Here is a 22,704-nt window from a genome sequence, read left to right on the forward strand (position 1 = left end):
GTATGACTGGCAGAGCTTTGTCCAAGTACTTTCTCAGGTAGAGGAGGCTAGTTACTAACATCTGCAGTAGGTGGCGGATTTGTCGTTGACAAGAGATGTTATCGCGATAGCGATGGCGAAACCCCCCACAACTAAAACTCAAGCAGGAAAAACAAGCCTAGAAAAAAAAAATAAAATCAGTCTTAAACGAAATTCTGACTCGGCAGTGGCTCGGCAGGAGACGCTGCTGTAGCACGGCCGCGACAAGGCCGGTTCTCCCCGCGCAGGGGAGAAGCCAGAGGAGAAGCGGCGGTGGGAGCGGAGCGCCCCGGGCGGGGGCCTTCTCCCCAGCGACCCTCCGGCTCGCCGGAATCAAAACTAACTCGGAAAAGCGCTTGGGAGCTTTTGCAAGCGGGGCGGGGGACTGCCCCGCCGGCCTCCCCACCTCCTTTCCCCCGCCGCTTGGCGACCTTCCTCCTCTTGCGGACCTCCTCCTCTTCCTCCGCCTCCCTGCGCGGCCGGTCACACTGCAAGCCCCAGGGAGAGCCCAGCACCACCCGGCAGAACGGGGAGCAGAAGACATCCCACCTTCTGTTTTGCTTTGGGGCCCGGGTTGGCGAGCCTGGCCCTCCCCTCGGCCGGGGGTGGTCGGGGCGCGGAGCTCGCTCGGGGCGTGGCCCTTGCGCTCCTCCCCGGGGCGTTGAGGAGGAGGAGGCGGAGGTTCTTCGGCCGTCCTTCCCCGCCCCGCGGGCTGACCCCGCGCGGGCAGGAGGAGAAGGCGGCGCGGCCGTGCCCGGCGGGATGCGCGCTTAGCGGCGGCCCCGGCCGAGCGCAGGCCCCGCCAGCTGCACCTGGCGCCGGGGGAAGCGGCCGCGGAGCGCCGCGTCCTCCGCCCAGGCACCCGCCATGGAGAAGCGAGGGGAGGGCGAGCCGCTCTCCCACCCCTTGGAGCCCGAGCCGGCGCCTCCGGGGGAGAAGCGCTTCAGGCTGTGGTACGTGGGCTCGTCATGCCTGGACAGGCGGACCACGCTGCCCATGCTGCCCTGGCTGGTGGCCGAGATCCGCCGGCGCGGGCAGCGGCAGGAGCCCGGCGGCGCCCCGGGCAGCGCGGTGCCGGCCCGCGAGGTGCTGCTGCTGCTGGGCTCGCCCACGCTGCGCTGCGTGCCCGCCGGCCCCGCCAGCCCCGGCCCCGCCGCCGGCCCCGGCCGCCCCGCCAGCCCCGCGCCCGCCGTCTTCATCTTCGAGCACAAGGCGCAGCACATCGCCCGCTTCATCCACAACAGCCACGACCTCACCTACTTCGCCTACCTGATCAAGGCGCAGCCCGACAACCCCGACTCCCCCATGGCCTGCCACGTCTTCCGGGCCACTGACCCCAACCAGGCGAGTGGCGGCGGGCGTAGGGGAAGGGGGCACTGCCTGGGATCCCCCCTCTTGGCTTCTCTCCCCCTCGCCGGGTGGGACCTCGGTCGCTGCACTCCGCAGCCGCGGAGCGTGTCGGTGTGCTGGGGCGGGGCAGGGTGGCGCTTGCGGGGCGCTGCGGGACCGTAACGCCCCGCACACCCACCCGCGGCGTGGGGGGAGCCCGCCCGGGGCCGGCCGTGCCCGCTGGGCTCGTCCCGCGGCTGCCTCTGCAGCTCAGGCGGCTGCAGTGCCCTCGGGAAAAAGGGGTGTGCGTGGGGCGGGCGCACAGTCCCGCGTGGCCGCGGGGCGCTGTGCCACTTCTGCCCCGAGCGCATGGAGCACCCCCTGCTAGGCCGAGGATACCCACTCTGCGAAACACGGTGCGGCGGAAGATGGAGCCCCTTTCGTTCTCCTCCGTTCCCCCTCCATGGGGAGGCGTCGCATCTCAATGGCAAAAGCACAGTTTGCTCTGGGAGCAAAACGCAGAATTTGTGTTAAACCGTCCCTGTAGTGGCGTAAGCGTCGGACAGGAATTGAGTAGTGAAGATGGTGCTTTTCTGCACACCCTGGTGGTGTAGAAACCATCGTTCGTTACCAGTGGGTTCTGTTGTCCCGGGTCACACTAAGGACACCTGCCTGTGCTCAGGCACACGCAGTAATGCTACAAACAACTCTTGGTTTGGGTGGGGACATTGTTGATAACGTGCCAACTGGAAAAAAGTCCTAACAGTAAGAGTGTATTTTCCTGACTATCTGACAGGCATTGGCTCGCATGTCAAATGTGCAGCAGACTTCTTTCTGCTCCCTGTTTAGCATATGTGAGCAATGGCAGTTTGACAAGTAGGTTTGACAATTGATTTTGCAAAATGACAGTAAGAGAAAGGCCTTTCGATAACAGTTCTTTGGTTAAGTTAGGACACCTCAGTTTTCACAAACTGGAGGAAAGACACATGCAATTAGAAGTGCTGGGATTTACTGAAATCGCTTAGCTGACTTACTAGATCTACTGAACAGTTGCTCAGATTTCTTTTGTTTGTTTTTTTAAGTGAAGAGGGTAGAAAGCATTAAGAAAACTACGGAAGAGTTGTCGGTATATTAATTTTTATTTGAGCCCAGCGTACTTCCAGAGACTATAACGTGGGAGAGATTTCGGTTGCATGCATAGCTGTGGCCTAAGCCATCATTAATGATAGGACAGGCGGTATCCCAAGTGGAGGTAATTACGCTTAACTTGCTGGCAACTGCTACAGCTGTAGTGCTCTGCCAGGAGAGAGCACGCAGAAGAAGTGTGAAGTGGAGGGGGTCATATCTGGCAAGAGAGGAGCCAAAATGTCTTTTTAGGAGACTGACCATATGGGCTGAGATTCCTACTGTTAGCAGAAGATGCTGAATCAAATTTATTTTTGGGGTAGGTCTGTGCTGGTACCATGAGATTGTTTTACAAAGTTTAGTGGATCCCTAGTACTCTAGTGAACATGCAAATTAGTATGTATGTGTATATTTGGGAGGTTGTTTCTGACTAAAGCTTTTATCCATATATCTTCTCTTCTTTCCTCATGGAGGAAAATGTCCTTATTTGCATTGAATGAAATCAAACACATTCTGTATCATTTGATTCCAACTGATATGTAGGTAAAGTCTTCTACTGAAGGAAGTTACTAGTGTGAACAAGTTCCCCTTCCTGTCTTGTTCTGACAATATAGTCTAAGTTTTACCTAGTCTAAGATTTTTTTTTTAACCTTGTTATCATTAAAAAAGAACATGTCCATCACATGACTTACTCAGCACATGATTTCAAACTACAGTGAGGGTAGTAAATGCACAGCCAGTGATGGGATTCACAAATGTCTGACTAACAGGCAAGTTTTTTTAAGATATCAAAAAGAAAAGAATTTTTTTTCCCTCCTGAGTTTTGTTACCAGTCATTGAGACTTGGTTGGCTAAGCCTGTCCAGGTCTCTAGCTAGTGGTCTGTACTTAAGCTTAGTCCTGAGTGGATGAAGTCAGGCTGCGGGTTGCTAACTCTGAAAATCTTCTTCTGAAAGTCTTGCTTCTTATAAAATTGATGCTGCTCTTGCATGCTTTCAAGATCTTTAAGTACATGCTAGTGATTGTATGAGCCCTGTGTTGTCTACTAGATTAGAAAGTATTTTTCACAGGTGTTATTTTAAGACAACCTCATTTGCCATCTTAGGCAGTAGAGACTTTCAGCCAGTGTAAGTTGGCACTGCTACTGAGAGAAGTGATCCTGCCCCCTTGAAGCCTCGACCCCTTGTTCCTTCCTCTCGGCTTTGTCCTCATGGCAGCACAACTGTTTGTGCAGCTGCACAGCAAACAGGATCAGGGTGTTAAACTTGCTTTTCCCTCACCTTTTCTGGATTATTTCCAAACTGCTTTCCTCATTTGCTTTGCTATGCAACCATAATACCATTTACGTCAAGACAAGTGGGTTGGAGGCACGCGTTATCAGTGAGTAGCCAAGAAGGGGAAGGGTCACACAGCCTTTCCAGAAGTGCTAGAGAAGTTTCTTTTTGGAGAAGTTGTGAATACCCCATCCCTGGAATTGTTCAAGGCAAGGCTGAATGGGGCTTTGAGCAACCTGGTCTAATGGAAGGTGTCCCTGCCTGTGGCAGCACAGGTGGAATTAGCTGGTCTTCAAGGTCCCTTGCAAGCCAAACCATTCTATGATTCTGTAAAGTTATACTGACTTAAAATTAGCCAGAGATGACTGCAAAGCCATGGTGTTTACCCATTTTGGCAGTATTAAGTTTAGCAGCACGCTGAGTTGCTCTGTAGTGAAGCAAGAGTGCAGGAGATGTTACGTGGTCTTTGAGTTAGAAGACAGCCATAATTTTTAATGGTGGGTGTAAATTATGAAAGTGAGAGGTTAATGATTGACTTCCAAGAGATTAATGCTACCATGATAATTCTGAAAACACAATGTAGGTGAGAACGAAAGTTTTGGCTTCAAGCCTGTTTCTTTGTCCACCAGCTGTATTATGACCACAAAAAGGGTTGTTATTCTTTAGAAAAAAGCAATACTTCTTGCCATTCCCTGCAAATTTCTTTACCAGATGACCAATAAAAAGCCAATGCAATATGTGCTCTGATGACATCAGGTGGGAAGATGACATCTTTTAATGTTATTTACTGTGATTGAAGAAAAATGAGAGAGTGAGGTAATATGAAACACATTCTAATTTTATTTGAAAGCCTACAAATTTTAGGCAGAGCTGAAAAGTATGTGGGTCGACTCCTGTTCTGGAGTAGTACTTTGGCAGTGTTTCAAACCCAAAGCTCAGCTTTGGCAGCATGGGAGTGGATGCTAAGATGCTTTTACTGGGGGGGGTGTGTGGGTGTATGTGTGTGTGTGTGTCTTGCTGTTTAATAGCAAGGGGAGACATCTGAAGCCATCTGACTGGTGGAGATGGGAAAAGAAATTTTTCCCTTCTTTTTTGTCTCCGCAGAATTATTAGTGTTTGCTGCTTCTTGTAACTTTTCAAAGCAGTAGCCAGCTGAAGTGGGTAAGGGTAGTTGTCTGTTTAGTACTGCCTAGTAGCTTCTGAATAGCAGCCAGAGATTTGTTAATTTTGTATTGATGTCATTTGAGAATTATCTAGGATGCACAGAGTCTGTCTGCAGACATCAGATGACAGTATTGTCACATTTTATATTTGACAGATTTTCTTTTCAATCCTGGGAACAGATTTACTTTTTTTTTTTTAAAATGAAAAGTTAGAGTTTATAGATACGGCAAGCATACCTTTCTTGCAGCCACCAAGAAAGCCTGTTTGTTTAGTGTTTTCAAGCTCAACTTCAACACATTTTTATCATGGAATACTGATTTTGTGTTGTAAACCGGATTTTAATTGTGTGGAACAATTCAACGCAGTTTGACAATTGCCTTGATTCCCTGTTTCTGGAGGAAAGGCTTATGGTATCTCTTTCTGGACTTTTTTTTTTTTAATTATTATGCTTATCTAAGGTTGTGTGTTTTCTTGAAACATTAATAAACCTTCTTTGGAGGGAATTTTTTTTAACCTGAACTGGCATCCTAAATCAAGTTATACTTTAATTGATTCTTATTAGTGAAGATAGTTGTTTCCTCCAGTTAAGTAGAGAACTTACTGGTTGTATTTCGTTTTTCTTTCAGAAAACCTGTGAGCAGTGATCAAAGTATGTTGTTACAGGGTTTCAAAACTAATCCAAGCTAGCCTTGAAAGAAAAATGTTCAGGTGCGCAGACCTCAGTAAGGTCTATGGGTGTAATCTGTAGCTGTGTCTTTGTGCTACACCCATGTGTTAGGCTTTCTCAAGGTGAAGCAGAAATAATGAAGCCTTTTGCTGACAATATAAAGCTGTGATAAGAACTGGAGAGATAGAAGGACAGAGACAAGAGCCTGCTTGTCAAACACACTTGTTTATTCCAGGAGTGTGTCTCCTGCTTGTTTGAAAATGTGTTTCAGTAAAGCAAGGCCGTAAGACAGTTTGTTCTGAAAAACGAGGCATCAGTACAAAGTGTAGTAAAAGGAGGCTTTTATGCTATAATAATACCATGTTGCATAAAGTTTCTTATTGAAGAATGTAAGTTAGAAATGTTTGAAGAAGGAAGTTTGCCAAGTTTACGTTCATATTTCTGTTGTCCTTTGATTTTTATGGGACATAGGAGCACGAGCTGCATGACAATAAAGTCTTGGTTATAGGAAGTACATATGTACAGCATTGTTGCCATTCATATGAAAGTGTTGCACTGGTTGAGTTGTCTGACGAGATGTGCTTTGAATAGGTATAACAGACATGACAAAATAGATGAGCTCTAGGTTTTGAAGGATTCTGCAGGAAATGGGAGAGATGATGTTTGATTGCTAGATAGATGAGCACAAGCACAGTTTGATCGCAGAGGAGAGAAGCAACACTGTTTTCCATGAGCAAGATAGGTTGTCCCAGTTTTATCAAGAAAACAAGTCTTGGAGAGACAAAAAAAAAATGTTCTGTAAGTTCTTGTGGGTCAGGATTTCATTGATGGGGTGAGAAACTGAAAAGCAATTACTCAGAACGAAGCATGGATGGTAAAGGCTTGCAATGAATGCAGAATTGTTTGGTGAGCAGCCTTATTATCTCCAGCTTACGTGGGCTATACAGCCTCTGATGAAGTCTTGCACTCCCTTTTTTGGGAACTGAAAGTCGAGAGCTGCAGGTTTCATTTTTGTTTTCCTTAATGATAGATTTGGCACTTTTTTCCTTTTTTCTTTCTTTTTTTTTTTTTTTTTTTTTTTTTTGCATATGAGAGCACTTTTCATTTTAGGCTTGTGACGCTCTCTTTAAATTCCAGTTTTGAACATCTTGTCCATATTAATTTTCTCCCGTGTTCCAAACAGAAGAAATAATAAAAACAGTGGCATTGTTAGTTGTTTCTAAATGGTGAAACAGCCTTTTTATTCCTGATTAATGTTTAGGAGAGGAAAGGCAATGGTTTTAAATACTCTTAGCTGTTATGTTTGTAGAAATAACTGATGAATTTTTCCCTTTGCATTTCATGAAAACCATCCCATTATTTGAGGAGTAGAAGCAGTGTCTCAGAGGATTGTGTTTTCAGAAAGGCAAAATGAAGCCTAGAACAGTAAATATACGTAATGATGTAAGCTCACTGAGAGTGTCTGTAGGTAAGCAGTGTACCAGATAATAAGGCTGTCTTAGTTAAAGAAAGGAGCTTGTATGGATCTGAGAATACCAAATCAAGGCTTCTTCTGATTATCTGTTTCTACATTTCTTTTTTTCCTGTCTTTCAAATGTAGAGGCAGTTCCTTGAAAAATAATTAAATAGAAAACTGACTTCAAAAAGGTTTGGCTAGCTTATATATGTCTTGGCAACAGGGAGAGTCTGATTTTTAGGGATGATAAAAAACTCGGACCAAAGTGCTTGAAGGTGGTTATTTATAAAAGTGAACACTATAAAAGATTCAATTAATAAACAGCCATCACAAAATAGTGGTGTTTGTGACTCACTCCTCTCAATCTCTGCTGTTTGCTAGAGTCTGGTACAGCATTTGATGTGCATCTTTCCTTGCATCTCTTCCATCTATCTTCCCCATTTGCTGAGAACTCTGCGACTGTGATGAGTTTCTCTGAGGTAAAGTGGTGAATACTGTGATAAATTTTGGGGACAGATCTTGGAGATTACTGTCTAGTCTGTAGGTCATGCAGACTTTCATCAGCTTTGGCATGGTCCCCTCATGGTACCAGCTGTCCTCTGCCACCTGGTTCTGTTTTCTTTGTGGTTTCAGATACTATTTCAAGTACAGAGACAAGAATAAAAAGGAAGAGTTTATTTCCAATGTGGCTTTTGTAATTTGCCCCATATGTGAACTGTGGCATCTTCTACCTTTATGTTCTGTGCTGTTCTGAGGTACCTTCAGAGACCACAAGGAGATGACTGGATAAAAAGACCTACTTATATTGCTCATTAAATAACGTGTTGTTTCAGGGCTGCTGGAAAGCAAACTTAAGCCAACAAAGTGAAGTGACTTAATTTATAAACTTTCCTGTTCTGTATAGACTGTAATATATTATCTATCGCCTTATGTTCTGACACAAATAGTTACATCAAGACCATATGCAGTTACATGGGTTCCAAAATAAAGTAGAGCATTGCTAATGGAAGATAGCGTATGATCATTTTACACACAACCATATTGCCCCTGAAGAGGTCAAACTATAAGAAGACAGTACTGAATGTCACAGGGCAGGATGAAAATGTGGAAATGATGACCCCCTGGGATGTGTGAACTTCCTATTTTGTGGTTTGTTTTGGGTACCACAGAACATGCTTCAGTGTTGGATATGCATGTTTTCATCCATGAACATGTTGGGTTTTTTTTATTCCTATTCAGGTGTATTAATCAGGTGACAACTGGTACGTCAGTGAGGTGGGCAAATAAACTTTCTTGATGATCTTTTAGATCTGAAAGTACTCTGGTAATTCAGTGTTCAGAGATAAACCTGTTTGTCCTGTACAGGATTAGTTCTGGTAGTATATTTAAGACTGCAGAGAAAAGGACATGAGAACCCCACCAATCAAACAAAACTAGGTGCATTTGACTCAAAGGGCTTGTAGTAGCCCATATTAGAGTCTAAAGTTTTAGATATTTATAAAAGTTAACTATATATCTTGAAAAATTCAGCTAGTCTTCGTTCTGAACAGTCATGCTCTACCAGCACAAAACCTACCATCGTCTGAAGCTCTCTCCCTTCCTTGCCTCTGCCTCTGTAGCAGCCACCCTGCTTGAAATGAACAGCACTGTGCCCTGCTGTTTGAGGCAAAGCCTGCTTAAAGCCATCCCTCTTAAGTGAAATGGACTGCTTAGCCCCTCCTGCCCCCTCTTCCTGCTGCAGGGAATTAGGATTTAGAGTGAGAAGTTAATTAGTTAGTCCTCTTCTGAAGAGGATGATGCTGCCAGGATTTCTGCTGCTCCTCTACCAGAATCTCTCTGGGGAAAAAAAAAAAAAAGGAAAACCATGGCAGCAGCTAGAGCTCTAGGTATAATTTTACCTTTCCAAGCTGAAATTTTGTGTCTTGGCTACAGCTGCAGCACTTAAACGTGGCTTTTCTGTCCTTGTGCATGATTTTAGTTATTTAAGTCACTTAAACAAAAACCTGCAACATGTACTTGAAAGGCTGTTGTAACATGAAGGCTGTTCAGTCTTGTTAGATGGCATATGGTAAATCCATGTATTAAATTTTATTTTCTAAAAAAGATGTAATAAACTGATAAGTTACCTAGATGCATTATAACTCCTTTCAGTTTGGGTCATTTGTAAGAGAGGCAAAATATTTCAGTCAAACCAGTGCAAAAAAGAAAAAATTACTTTTAATGGATTCCTAATGCTAATCAAACTCTGCTTAGTGCTTAGAGGAATTGTATCTACTAAACCACATTTCCTGACTTTATAAATTGTAATAGGGAGTTGTCTTCATCTCTGCTCAAATCTGATTACTTTCTCAAGGAACTCATAACTTCCTTTTTTCTAAATCATTTTATCTCTTTGGAATTAAGTAGGCTTTTAAAAATAATCTTTTCTGGAAATTTGGAATGTGGTAAGGTTTTTCTTGTTCTGCATCTCTGGAACAACTGAAGAAAGGTAGGATTCTACAGTATTGGACATGTGGCACTTTTCTGAAGGATTAAATTCATTTGCAATGCAGACCATGAGAGAGAGCCTTGTTCAAAGCCAGTGTGAAAGACTTGTAGAAGCTGTTGGGTAAGATAAAACCAATACCATAGAAGTGTGGCTTTTTTCCAGTTCTACTATCCCTAGCTCTGTGGTTTTCCCCGTCCCATTACAGCTGACTTTAAAGTATATTTCAGTCATGAAGTTCATTTTTGTATGTTGATAAACCTTAACAAGCAGCTTGCTCTGTTAAAATGACTAGGGTTATGTTTTACTTCATTACTCTTCTTGGCAGGAACATGTAGATCTGCACAGTGCTGTTTAGAGATCCTTGATGCGTGGAAAAACATATTATGGGAAGTCAGAATATTATCCTCCAGGGCATAGTAAAGACAGCTTTCCAGAGTGTTCTCAATTTTGTTTTTCTTAGCAAGATTAATATTTATTTATTTATTAGAATGCTGATGTTAAATATATTTTGTGTACTGTGTGACGCAGATATGGGTTTCCTGTTATGTTAATTAAAAAAAAAAAGACTAAAAACAGCAATGTCCCAGAAACTTTGGGAATAGTCAGTGGTCTGTGGGTTCTTGAGTATTTCTGAAATAGAGTAAATATTCAGTCACAGAGCAATGAAAGACTAGGATGTGCAATGCCAACTTGCTGAAGTATATTTTTATGTGCCTTCTCATAGTTTGTTTCCTGCTTTGGCTTGATTATTCCTAACAACTTCAGCTCAAGTTACCGTAGGATTTCTAAATAAAAATAGAGTAGGGTAGTATATATTTAACAGTGCTGTATTTGCCAGCGAGGAACCAGTTGCTTTCTTTAGGGACTGCTTGGCTAGAAGGGCAGAAACAAAGCATCACACCTCCTTCAGCTAAACTCTGCTGAAAGCTGATGTATGACCTTCAGGTGCCATGCATATGCAAAGGTCTGCAATTCCTGCCTGCCTCAGCTCTGCCATAGCGTGCAAAATTATAGCTTTGGTAGTCTGATGTGAAAAAATTCATTCCTGTTTGTGTGCAGATTAGGAGGGATCGTGTTCATGACCTCCTTGGCAGTGAAAATAAGTAGTAGACTGCCCTCAGTGTCAAGGTATTTCTGTGGCAATCTAAGCAGTTGGGATACAACTTGCCAAACAAGCTACTGTAACTATACTTTGCAAAAACAACAAAACAAGAACATAATTTAAGATGCTGAAATGCTGCTCTGATGTGCAAATCACATAACAACTTTAGGAGAGCTTTTTATGGAAAATACTGCTCTTCCTGTAACATTTGGTTTAGGCAGCACACAAGACTTGTTTTTTATGGAGAAAGATTTCAAATAAGTATCCCTTTTGTAGAAAATACTTCTGGTCTGGCTTTGTGGTCATAATAAGAGTCCCTTAATTTTCTGTGCAGCAGGATTGCAAGCTTGAGCAGTACAAAAAGAAATTTGTGAAGAGAATACACTTTTTTTGTAAATCAGCGACATTATAAATAGAGGCAAGATGTTGGCTCTTCTTCAGCAGCACTTTTTTGGGCGAACCTTGCCAAAAGAGAAAATCAAGTGAGCCTTTCAGTAGGAGCAACACATCATACTTTTATCTAAATTATTCATGAAGGAACACACCCAGATTATCCATGGCATATGTGTACATATATTCAGATTTAGCCTTGAGGAAATTTGCTGACCTAAACATGGGAGCAGAGTTGGGAGCAAGGCAGCATGATTAAAGGCAGCTCAGAAGGAGTGGGTTTACATCTTGGCACTGTGCCTTGGATTCCCTGTCTGCTTCATGCTAGGGAGAACTAAAAATAATATCTGCAGTTTAGTGGAATAGTGTGAAGTTTATAAAATGAATACATTTCCTCCATAGCGATCTTCTGTCTGCAAAAATCACCACAGAGAAAAGTATATTAAAAAAAATTATATGGAGCTATTGATCCATCTGTATGAATGCTGTGAGTGTTTTGGGGGAATTTCTTTCTCTTTGTGCAGTAAGCATGTTGTCTTTAAAATATACAGTATCACAGTTGGGAGTAAGAAATGTGGAGATTGACCCAAACTGCTAAATTGATGAGTGCTGTGATTCTTTATGTAACCAAGTATTTTTTTTCTGTATGGTCACCCACTGTTCTGCACTTCCCCCGTTTTACTTAACGTCACAGTCTTACTAGTTGTTGTTATACGGGAGTTTAAAAGGGAACTTTCTGTGTTTAGTGAAAATTACAAGTTAAAACTCATTTTCAACAGTACCATCAGTAGTAAGCTGAACAAAAGCTTGGGTGTGGTGCCATTTTGTTTCTTATCCGAATCTAGATTTTTCAGATTTAACAACCTATTTGATATGCCTCTGCTCTGAGTTCTCACAAGACCACCATAAAAAGGTCAGATTTTGAGGAGGCAATTAATACTTGGATTTCTGCAGCACAATAAAGTGGGTGCTTCAGGATTTTAAAATTCTTACTGTACTTCTGTGGAGAGTTCAAAATACTCTGTGGAGTTCCCTGGGTTGCTACTGACCTTGTAGAAACACAGCACCCAGCTCTGCTTGCCCATAAGGCTGTATACATAACAGCTAACACCCCATGAGCGTTTTACCAGCGTGTTTTTATTTTAACTCTGCTATATATTCTAGCCTTTTTCTTAGCAGTTTGAAGCATGGTTGCATCTTTATTATGGTTTTGAATGGGTTTACTGATTTCAAGTGGTAATAGGTAGGGTGTAAGTTTTAAATTTAGGATCATCTGAGGTTATTTATAGACAGCTTAAGCTCTATTTTTGTGTTATATCAGATGGAATGAAGAATATAAAGTATTTAAGTCCGTTGCCTGTGTAAAATACAGAAAATACTCCCTTTCAGCCCTGTATTGGGCTAGTGTGTTAGGAATAAAGAGTAGCTTAATGGTGTCCTGTTACAGAGGTCAATTAATTCACTTGAGCATACTGCTGCCACGTGGGCTCCCCAGCCATATTACAAGGAACAGTGTACATGTATTGTAATGGATCACTGCTCCTGGAAGGGCTGTTGTTATGCACCCATAAGAACCCTGCATGAAACTGTGCAGGGTGTGCTTCATGCTTTCACTCTGGATTTAATTGCTTTGGGTTGGTTTCAGAGCACTATTCAGTGAACAACTTAAGACTGTCTAGAAAGCCCTGGTCTGAAATAAGATCCAAGGCACACAAGTCATTCTGCCTGAATTGCAGCGTTTTCCTATAGGATCACCAGCTGCTAGAAGATCATACTGCTTTACTGCTCTGTTACAGCTTTAAGTGTCTTCCTGCTATCAAAAATAGCCATCTCTTGGTATTACTATGTCATAAAAGTAATACTCCTGAAGTTTTTTGTTTCTACCTGTACTATTCCTATTAAAATGTCAAAATATCTTTCAGCACAGTTGAATAAGCAGGTGAATAAGGATGTGATAGGTTTCAGATTCAGTGCGGGGTGCTATTGTCATTTGGAACCTTGTAGAAACCTAAGAAAACAGCAAATCTACATTCCAAAAAAAAATTTGCGTAACTTTGTTGTATGCACCAGGTGTGTTTGCCACGGGAGCATGTTTCTTGAAGGAATATTCTCTCTAGTGGATGCCTGTGAATGGTTGCAATCTCAATCAGGGTTGAGAACTGCATGAAGAAGATAATGGGGAATCTGGTACAGAAATCAGAGCTGTACACAGAACAGTAAAGAAGACACATCCCTATAAGATCCCTTACTGCTTGACAGCATTAGTTATCAAATTTGTGGGCTTTTACAGTCTTTTTACTGTCTGTGTATAGAAGGGTACTGCTTATTGTTTTCTTGTGTCATGCCTCTTGCTCTTCTCTTGTTCTCGGCTCCTTGAAATTGTCCCAGTCAGGATTACAATCTTTGCATTTTGCAAGAGTTGTTGGTACTGCATGCAGTACTGTTAACCATGAAGTCATGATTCTGACCATAGCGAAAAAAGATAATAATCCCTTTACTCCTACTGCTTCCCACAAGCTGACTGGCCCCAAAATAAAACTTTAAAGAATAAAAAACAATCATTCATTCTTTTGAGTGCTTGCTGTCAGGAGCTGAGCTTTTCAGATATAGCTATAAGGATTATGAAAAATTTAACTTTATTCCTGTTCATATTGCTAGTTCCAAGTTTCACATTCTAGAAATATCATGAAGACTAGCTCCTCTTCTCCTTTTTTTATCACTTGCCATTAACCTTTTTCTTTTTTTTTCTTTTAAAGATATGATCTGATAACAGCTCTTTATTTAACAGAAACTCAAACAAAAAATTTTATGTAAAAATAAGCATGCATTTTAATAACACTATTCTAATGTTTTTACTTGCTCAAAGTTCCTTTGTGTTTAAAGTTTAGTTTCACCTTCACATACTTCTTTTTAAAACACATGACCTGGCACAAGTTTATTTTTAAGTCATACTGCCAGTGGCCGATGAGAAGTGAAAGTGGGTTTCCTTGGTGACCAAGGCAATTGTATTGTGTTTCAGAAGGAAGGTATGAATAACAAAAAACCCTAAAACAAACAAAAAAACCCAACTTCTACTCTTTATGGAAAGGATGCTGTGTTGTATGGTAAAAGGTTGTAATATTACCAATGTATCTCCTGGGGCATGATATGAACAGCTGACTTATTTGTAGCTGGTAGTGAAACAAATTGCTGCTGAAGGATGCTTGTTATTGCATGGCTGCTGCTACAGCTGGTAGATTGCCTGGTTAAGAGCAAAGTAAACTTGAACCCGGCAAGAACTGCTGTGAAAAGTACACTCCAGATAAGCATACTTTAATCTCTGGAACATTTAATTGGTTCAACAGCATTTTCGAGTGCCTCAGGTTTTCAAATGTGCAAACATATTCATGACATTGACATAATTACCAATTTTTAATTCGTTGTTCTCTGTGAATCCGCTAGTAATAGTAGCAGAGGACACATTCTTTTTTACTGTTAATACAGTTAGGGTTCATATATCAAATTATAAAGTTAATATTTGTCCTTGAAAGTCTCCTGACTTACTTCTCAGCTTCTTAATGTAGTATCTGGCTGCTATTGTATGTCACTATGCTCGTCTTGTATCTATCTAATGAGGTTTGAGTGTGTTTATTATGAGCCCTAAAGTATGGTTTCCATGCAACTAAGTAAAATTAATCTTTTCAAAAATTTATTCACTTTGTGGACTTTGAGCATCCATCTCCATTGGAAGATTGTTTTGACAGATGAGTTGTTGATAAATGGTTTTCGAAGCATGTTTAATTCCTTATGGTAGTCATTTTGGTAACTATCAGTCAACTATTTTCATATATAAGACACTGTCTGAAAATTAATTATAAGACAAAGAGGGCTTCTACCTTCTTTAATAATGCCTTTGCCTGCCAGCTCCCAAATGCTTTCCTCCAAACAAACAGACTCAAAACTGAGAATCAAGAATAACTTCAAGCTCCTCTCCCAGTGCACTGTGGCAAAGGGTGAGCAGGTAGAGTTTTTAACAATCCTTCTGTTCTCTCACTGGTGTTAAAGAAGCTGGCAAATTCATGGGACTTGAAGCTGTATATGATAAAATTTCAGAGTGGCATTTCAGAGATAACAGCAACGTAGGTTAAAGCTAGAAGGAGAAGCAAGAGCAATTCCACCTGCTCCATGAGGGAATTGTAATGCTTCCATTGGAGTGCTTGCAGTCTGGTGGAGGAATGATTAGTGGTAGCTCGGAGGAAAGGGAAGCTTCTAGTGTCCTTTGCAAAAATCTGACAAATATATTCCTTCTATTTCTTGAATCGTGTTATTTCTAACACCAAACAGAGTTAGTTGGCAGTTTTCCTACAGATGTAGCACTACAAGTTTACAATATAAATAACTGTCTAAATACCTTCCTGGATATCATACCTCCCATTATCTATGTTAGCGCTTGCCTGCATACTTTGAATTTGATAACATGAAGGAAAAAAACATACGTATTACATCTAGGCACTCACAGATTCAAGTCCCATGGAGAGCCCACCATGTCTTTTGACCAGGGAGCTCAGAGTGCCCTGAGAGTTCTTCATGACTTGTTTCATTCAGTCGCTTCTTTCTGTCAACCTGGATGGTCTCAGCCTGTAGCAGCGACATAGATGACAGTGTATATCAGTGCATACCTCTTGCTCCAGCCCACAGAGTATAAACTAACAGATGGTGTCAGCTAAAGAAAAAGAAGATATTAACTACATCAAAAATTATATATTTTAAAGGATGCAGTTGCATGAAAGTATGGAAATTCCATTCATAAAGATATTATTTCTACCTACCAGAGAAATAATTGGGAAATAGATTTATCTAATTAGACAAGATGTAATCTTTTAGAGATGAGTAAATTAAAAAAAAGTACTGATGGAGGTGGGTTGACTTTATGTACGGAATGCTTATTAGGACTATGAACAAGATCAGATATTTTCAAGAATAGATTGAGTCACTGGCAATGTTTTTAATAGTCCAGATTAACAAAAATGCCTGTTTTGAGTCTTTGGGAAGCTCTAATACTTGTATATTTCTCCAACTTTTCAGTGAGGAATGATAGTGTCTCAGTAAAATTTCCCTGCAGCTTCTAGCATAATTATATTTTCTCAAGCATAAGTGACTTTCACTTTGCTATTTCAGATTCTGAATATCTAATGTTTTTATGTTGCATCTTTCACTGTGTACCCCAAGAATTCCCACACACAATGGTACAAAGCAGAAACATCCATGCCTCACAAAACATTATACATGGAAACATTTAGACCTTGTAAAGTAATTTGGATGTGATCAAGCATAACTGAGTTTTTTGTAGCTGGTTCTGCAGTTTCACATAAAGGAACCTGCAAATATAGTACTGATGACTGCTTTCAACAACATGAGCCCTGTTTCAACAAATGTTGACCTCCTGTCTGTGGGACTCATCTTTAAATGTCCAGCTCTCTCTCTATTAGGTAGGTAAGCTCCTTTCCTATAAGCCTTTCTTTCTGGATCCCCTGCTAAGAACATGTATCAGGAATCACATCTATAATTTCTAATAAAGTATCTTACTTCGGGTTGTTTCCCAGCTTGTAAACAACCTTTGTCTATGACCTTGCAGTCATGCTGCTGACTTGTGAGTGGCAGTTCTTGATTGAACACAACCACCCAGTGTTACAGCTGGGCTGTCACGAAAGTGCCAGTTATTGCACAGAACTACATTATTCTGCTAATATCTACATGCTTAAAACCTTAAAAGTCATGATTCTTTCCAAGCTTATTTCTAAAGGCACAGACTTTTCAGGTGTTCTTGGACAAGTCTGGCTGACTTCAGGGAGTTGGCTCGCATGTATGAACTTTCCAGAAATTGGCTGCAAGCCCAAAATTTGACTGGAAAGGTGAATCTCAAGAGTACCATAGTTAGATCTTGTTTAAAGATGTAAGCTTTTCGTAACTTTTGATTTTTACAAAGAGCTTTACAAATGTTCTTTCACTTATTCATTAGCTGGTTTGAAATGTGTTTTAATATAATATAATGTAAGATGTTACCAATCCTTTTCCAGCAGGCATGTTTCACTTTACTAGGAAGTATCAACTTCAAATAATTGCTAAATATTCTAAAAATAAGCTGCTACTTGTTTTGCCACAAACTCAGGAACTGAACAACGTGCTACTAGATCTTTCTTCGAAATACTTTTTTCAGTAGATTGCAGTTTTATGTGACCTTCTAATAACTTTTGAGTTTGTTGGGAAAAGCAGTTTTTTTATAAGTATGCCACAGACATTGAGAGTGAAGGCATCTCTCTTTCATGAAGTCCCTTTTTGTGATTGCAGGAGCCCTCGAAGATGGCAGAAGGTACAAAAACGTCTGCAGAAAATAACTTGGTGACAGTTTCTTGTATCTTTATTATTTTTATCAAATATTTTGTAATAATATTAATAATATTTACAAATATTTTTATTACACATTGTTGTCCTTATTAACCACTTCAAAGGGTTTTCTGAGGTTCTTGTTACTATTGGACCTGAATGTTTTACAAAAACAGTATTAAATTTATTTTCACATGTATGAGAGAAGGGAAGATATGTCTTATTTTGGAAAAAAAAGTCTGAGGACAGTTCTTCTGACTGGTTACAAATAGAAAGTATCTCTTGAGTGCTCAGTTTAGAGTGTTTAGAAAATATCTTGTCAAAATACTTGATATATTCAGGCTTCATATCAACTTCTGGTCCAGCTGTAATTTCCCAGCCTTCTGGCTCATCAGGCTCCAGGACCCTATAAATGAGTCACTTGGACATGGAGAAGCACACAAAGCACTGGACACTTCGGTGAAGTTTAACCACTTTGTCTAGCACCACAGGAGATCGCAGTGGTAGAAGAAGGGTGATGGCCTTCTTTGCTGTCATTTATCTTCTCTAACTCCAAAGTCATCCTCATCTTCTTATTTCTGTTTCTCGGGCCGTCTATGATGTTCTTATAACTGGAGCAGCGGTCTGCCTTCTGCTGCAGTTCTAGTTCATGCTCAGAGGATGTCCTTTTGTCCTGCAAGTGACCCAGGGGTCTTGTGAAGAAAAAACCCATCAATCCTTAGCCACAAAAATTGACAAGAACCTCACTATATCGCCTGCAAAACTCATCCTCCCAGTGCTAAAAGAAAAAAAATTTAAAATATGTTGTTGATTTTTCTCAGACATTTACTAAAAACATTTCAGATACTGGAGTGAGATTGTAGTGGGTACTAGATTCTACATTCTGCTTTTAGCTCATCTTTGTCTAATCTAATTCCTTTGCCATCGCAACTCATTCCCAGTTTGCGGATTGCTGCCGCTATGCTCATTTGCATTCACTGTGACTCTGACTTTTGGGTCTTTTTCTCATCTCTGTTTCTCTTGTCAGTCTTTTTGTATTGGCAGTCCCTAGTCTGATACAGGTCCTCATCAATCTCTCTTACTTGCTTTTACCTCATTCCCTCTGCCATGTGTTTGATTGCAGCCCTTGTTTAGTCTTTCAGTTTCCTCTGCAGTCTTCTTTCTTCTCTCAATCATTTCTGGTCCCTGTCTTTTCTTCCTTCCTTTTTCTCCCTAGCTTGTTTCTTTCAACTCAGTCTTTCCTTCCCACTGCTGAATTTGTGGACTGGACCACATTGCAAATGTGCTGTATTTTCAGGCAGAAATTGCTGAAGCTTGGATGAAAGTATTTTCAGGGTCTGGTTGGCATCCAGGGAACCTGACCACTTTCGTTTATTACAGAACGCCTGTTTGCCAACATTTTGCAGAGATTTACCATTTGGGGAGATTTTGGTGGAGACAAGAATTGCAAATTATGCACAAACTGAAGAATTTGCCCAGATGCCTTGAAAGAATTACTTGCAGTGATGTTATTTTTTAACAGAAGCCAAAATCCAAGGAAAGGTGTATTTCTTTTTTAGCAGTGGCTGGACTGTTTTGAAAGTGTCAGTCCAGAAAGCTTGGCAAAGTTGTGATCTGAAAACAGATCTTTGTCACATGAACTGATGGCTCATTTGAGCAGCCTTTCATTGTAGGAGATGTATGTAATAAAGCTATTGGTTGGGGAGAAACCAGCATCCAAGGTGGTACTCTTCCATAGAAGAATTCACCTTATTTTACATTGTTGAGAGTGTCATCAAGTTTTTTCATTTTGATTTTCTGTGCTAGATTTACTTCAGATTTAACATAGTGTTTACATTTTGTGCTTGAGGTTATAATAGAAGAGACAACATTTTGAAAGGGATTAGGAAAAAGTAATGCCCTACTGGGCATTAGGCATTTGAACTTTAGGCAAAGATTTCAGTCTCTAACACCAAAATTATGCTAATACTTATTAGTAAAGGGACCCATCTTTCCCTAACTGATGCTTACAAGTCTATATTATAGAATGATAAATCAGTATTTGAAATTCTCCTGATCAGTAAAATTAGTTGAAAGGTTGACTGTGATGTAAGGGCATCCATCCCACATATCGTCAGCTCATTCGAAAATACAAATGCTAAATGTGAGGTGGATCTCGAGGAAGAGTTGAAGAGATGAGAAGATGAGTAACTTGCCTTTTTGGCATGTCATTGGAGACCATGTTTCTAAAGCTAATTCTCTGAGAGAGATGTAGAACAGCAGTTTACCCTAATCCAAACAAAGATGAAGTGTATTTTCTCAGACATGGCAAAGAGGCATGTACTCACACTTTACTGACTGTTGTTAGATATCATAGAATCATAGAGAGGTTTGAATTGGAAGAGGCCTTAAAGATTATCTAGTTCCAGCCCCCCTCCCATGGGTAGGGACACTTTCCTCTAAATGAAGCTCAGAGTGTCATCCAACCTGACCTTGAACAAATGCTTCCAGGGATGGAGCATCCACAACTTCTCTGGACAGCCAAGGCCGGTGTCTCACCACCCTCATAAGTGAAGTCCTAATATCCAAACTAAACCTGCCCTCTTTCAGTTTAGAGCCGTTCTTCCTATCACTACATACTCCTGTAAAAAGTCCCTCTCCAGCTTTCTTATAGGCACCCTTTAGATACCCCCTTTAGGGGGGCTGCTGGCACAGTTACTTCCCTGTGTGTGAAAACAAGAAAGGTGGGAAAGCCCCCCCACCCTGCTATTTTTTTTTTCACTTTAAAGACAATTTTTTAATCTGGAAATCCACAGATGCCTTTTGTATTTTGAAAACACAAAACATACAAATTATTCTGAAAGGCAGTGTAGAGAGGGCATTTTCCTATAAACTCAGCTGGTCACGGGACCTTCATGACCTAAGAGCCACAAATTTGGTGGGCAGCTGGTTTTGTTACAGGAGTGTTAATGCCTGACTTCTCAAACATTCAGTTTTCTGCAAGCAGCACAGTTCTACTGCTGTTGAAATTAACCAGTTCAGACGTGTTGCTTCCATTCATGTATTCAACAAAAGCGTTGTGTTTTCCGTTGTGTTTTAAGCACTGGAGCACTGTAGTCTCCCTCCAGATGGACTGACAGACCAGCAAGAGGAAATAGAGAAGAACCTTACCTAGGCTTTGGGAGTTGGAGGGGCTGTAGAGATTTCTTTTTAAAAGCATTTTCATGAAGGATGGAAGATATTGGTGCAGTTAGCTGATCCTTTGCCCATGGTCTCCTATTCTTGTTTGTGAAGAAACACTTGGGGACAGAGCATCTTGCTGGCACAGCAGCATTAGGGTTATGAAGAAGTGAACCTCAGCAGAGCTGTTGGTCCTCCCTTGTACCTTAAGAGTAGACAGTAAAGACAGAATAGTTGGACTGTATATTGTATGCAGTCTGAATAGCTGGTGAAACCCCAGCTATGTGTGTGAGGTCCAATGCTAAGCCTGCTTCTGCGAGAAGAAAACCCTAAAGAAACTCTTCTCAGGTCAGAGTAAAACTAGGAGGTAGTTGCATAACTTAGCCATAAGCATCTGGAGCCAGGAGTGCGATAGATGTTCTCCTGATGTTATAGAAAAGGTAGACAAAAATCTATTTCCATAATATTTCAAAACAGCAAAACTGGTAAATTAGAGATGTTAAGAAATGAATTCCTTGTGCGGTTCAATACAAGTAATTTCATTTTAAGGAGAATGACCTTCCAATAGCATTAGAAGTAATTTCACAGCTTAAATGAATTCAGTCACGCCTCTGTAGTAAAGAATGCACTACCCTTTTCATTACCATCTGTGAAAAATGTCTTGGCTGCCTTTGAATTCGAGACACAGTGGTTTGACTGGTATATGCATAGTTGAAAGTGACTTATCTCGTTTTTGAGAAGGTATTTCATGATAAATACATCTGTTTATCAAATAGAGTTTCAGAAGGGAAATGATTACTCATTTACTGAAGTCAAAGGAGAGGTTCTTATAGCCTAAATTTTAGTAATTGCTCTAAATATACAGTAACTCCTTTTTAGAATGATAACATGTATTAAGGGCAGATATGACTGTCTTTGAGAGAAAAAGTCTGTCACCTCTTGAAAGATCTCCGTTGAGATCTTGAAAGGTACCCGTTGAGACACACATGGAATATTTTGAAACAATTTTTTGTCATTTCTTCAGATTTCATCAAGTTTTCAGTGATTAACACCTAGATTACCTGTAAGGATGGGTAATCTGTCCACACACACTTCAGTTTCCTTTTTGAAGTTTCCAGCTCTATCTATTGATAGTGGCTGCTTGGTCTCTTTTCATCATAGAGTAGAGAAAGTGCAGCAGTTTTTAATCACTTTCAGATATTCCTGAAGTCCAAACAATCGGCTTGGAGAGACTGAATTTGAAACGAAGCAAATTTGGTGCCCTGTATCCATTCAGTATTACAAACTTATTAAACAGGTTTAAAATAAACAGATCTTACTTGCAAGTATGAGCTAAGATGTGAAGACCTAAATTCTTTGCCAACTATGGGCTGAAGCAAATGGGCCTAACAGGGACAGAGTCTGTTAAAATCCATAACTCTTTAAGAGACAGTATTTTTGACCATATACTTTATTTTAGAGAATTAGGCTTCACAGAAACAGCCGATTTTAGTTAATTTCAGTTGTTAACATACTGTTTTTATCAAGTGGAGTTTATCATGTGCTTTTACAGGTCCAGCTAAATTGCACTTAAAAAGAATTTTAAAAAAACCCCTAACTAGATGCAAACATTAAAAATTCAGAAATAAGCTGAAATATAACTGTCTTACAGAGAGAACATCGTAGAGTCTGGCTTCTTTTTGACATAATGCTGCAAAGAGTGGGCATTGTATAAAGAAACCCAAAACACCACAACAAAATACAAACTAGATGGAAAATAGTCCTTTAGTCTTCCTGAGTTTTGAAGAAGATTGAAATTGTGCTGTGGAGCATGTCTCTTTATGTCAAAATGGCATGGCAGATTAAATCTTACATCCAGCCAGCATCCAAATCACCATATCCTCACACTTTCAGTAAGAATCTTGCCATTGACTGGGAACAAAAATTGTCATGACTCTCGTTTTTAGATTTATATATATTTATATACACACATGCCCCAAATGTGATATATAAAGAGACATCTAATTCATTAAGACTCTTTCACAATTTTTTTTTTTAAGACCATTAATGATCTGATGAGGTTTAGAAACCTTTGGAACAAACTGTATAGTGAGAGCAGTTGAGTCTTCAACAGTTATTTACTAGCATATCATTTGAATTAGGATTGCAGCAGTAAGGAAATTTCCATGTG

The 22,704-nt window shown here is 40.8% G+C and overlaps 1 protein-coding gene across 4 annotated transcripts in view; it reads left to right on the forward strand.

Moving 5' to 3' along the window:
• Positions 1-824: 824 nt before the first annotated feature.
• Positions 825-22,704, forward strand: part of TBC1D4 (TBC1 domain family member 4) — a 100,543-nt gene continuing 78,663 nt past the window's right edge. For 3 of the 4 annotated variants that reach the window (XM_027646704.1, XM_027646712.1, XM_027646722.1), the window contains exon 1: positions 826-1,362. In XM_027646704.1, the coding sequence (XP_027502505.1) occupies positions 886-1,362 (477 nt within the window). In that variant the 5' untranslated portion in view covers positions 826-885. Of the gene's footprint in view, positions 1,363-22,704 lie in introns of all 4 variants that reach the window. The other variant, XM_027646697.1, reaches the window with a different exon arrangement.

Source organism: Corapipo altera, unplaced genomic scaffold (assembly GCF_003945725.1).
Source record: "Corapipo altera isolate COAL_440 unplaced genomic scaffold, ASM394572v1 0, whole genome shotgun sequence".
Lineage (NCBI taxonomy): Eukaryota > Metazoa > Chordata > Aves > Passeriformes > Pipridae > Corapipo > Corapipo altera.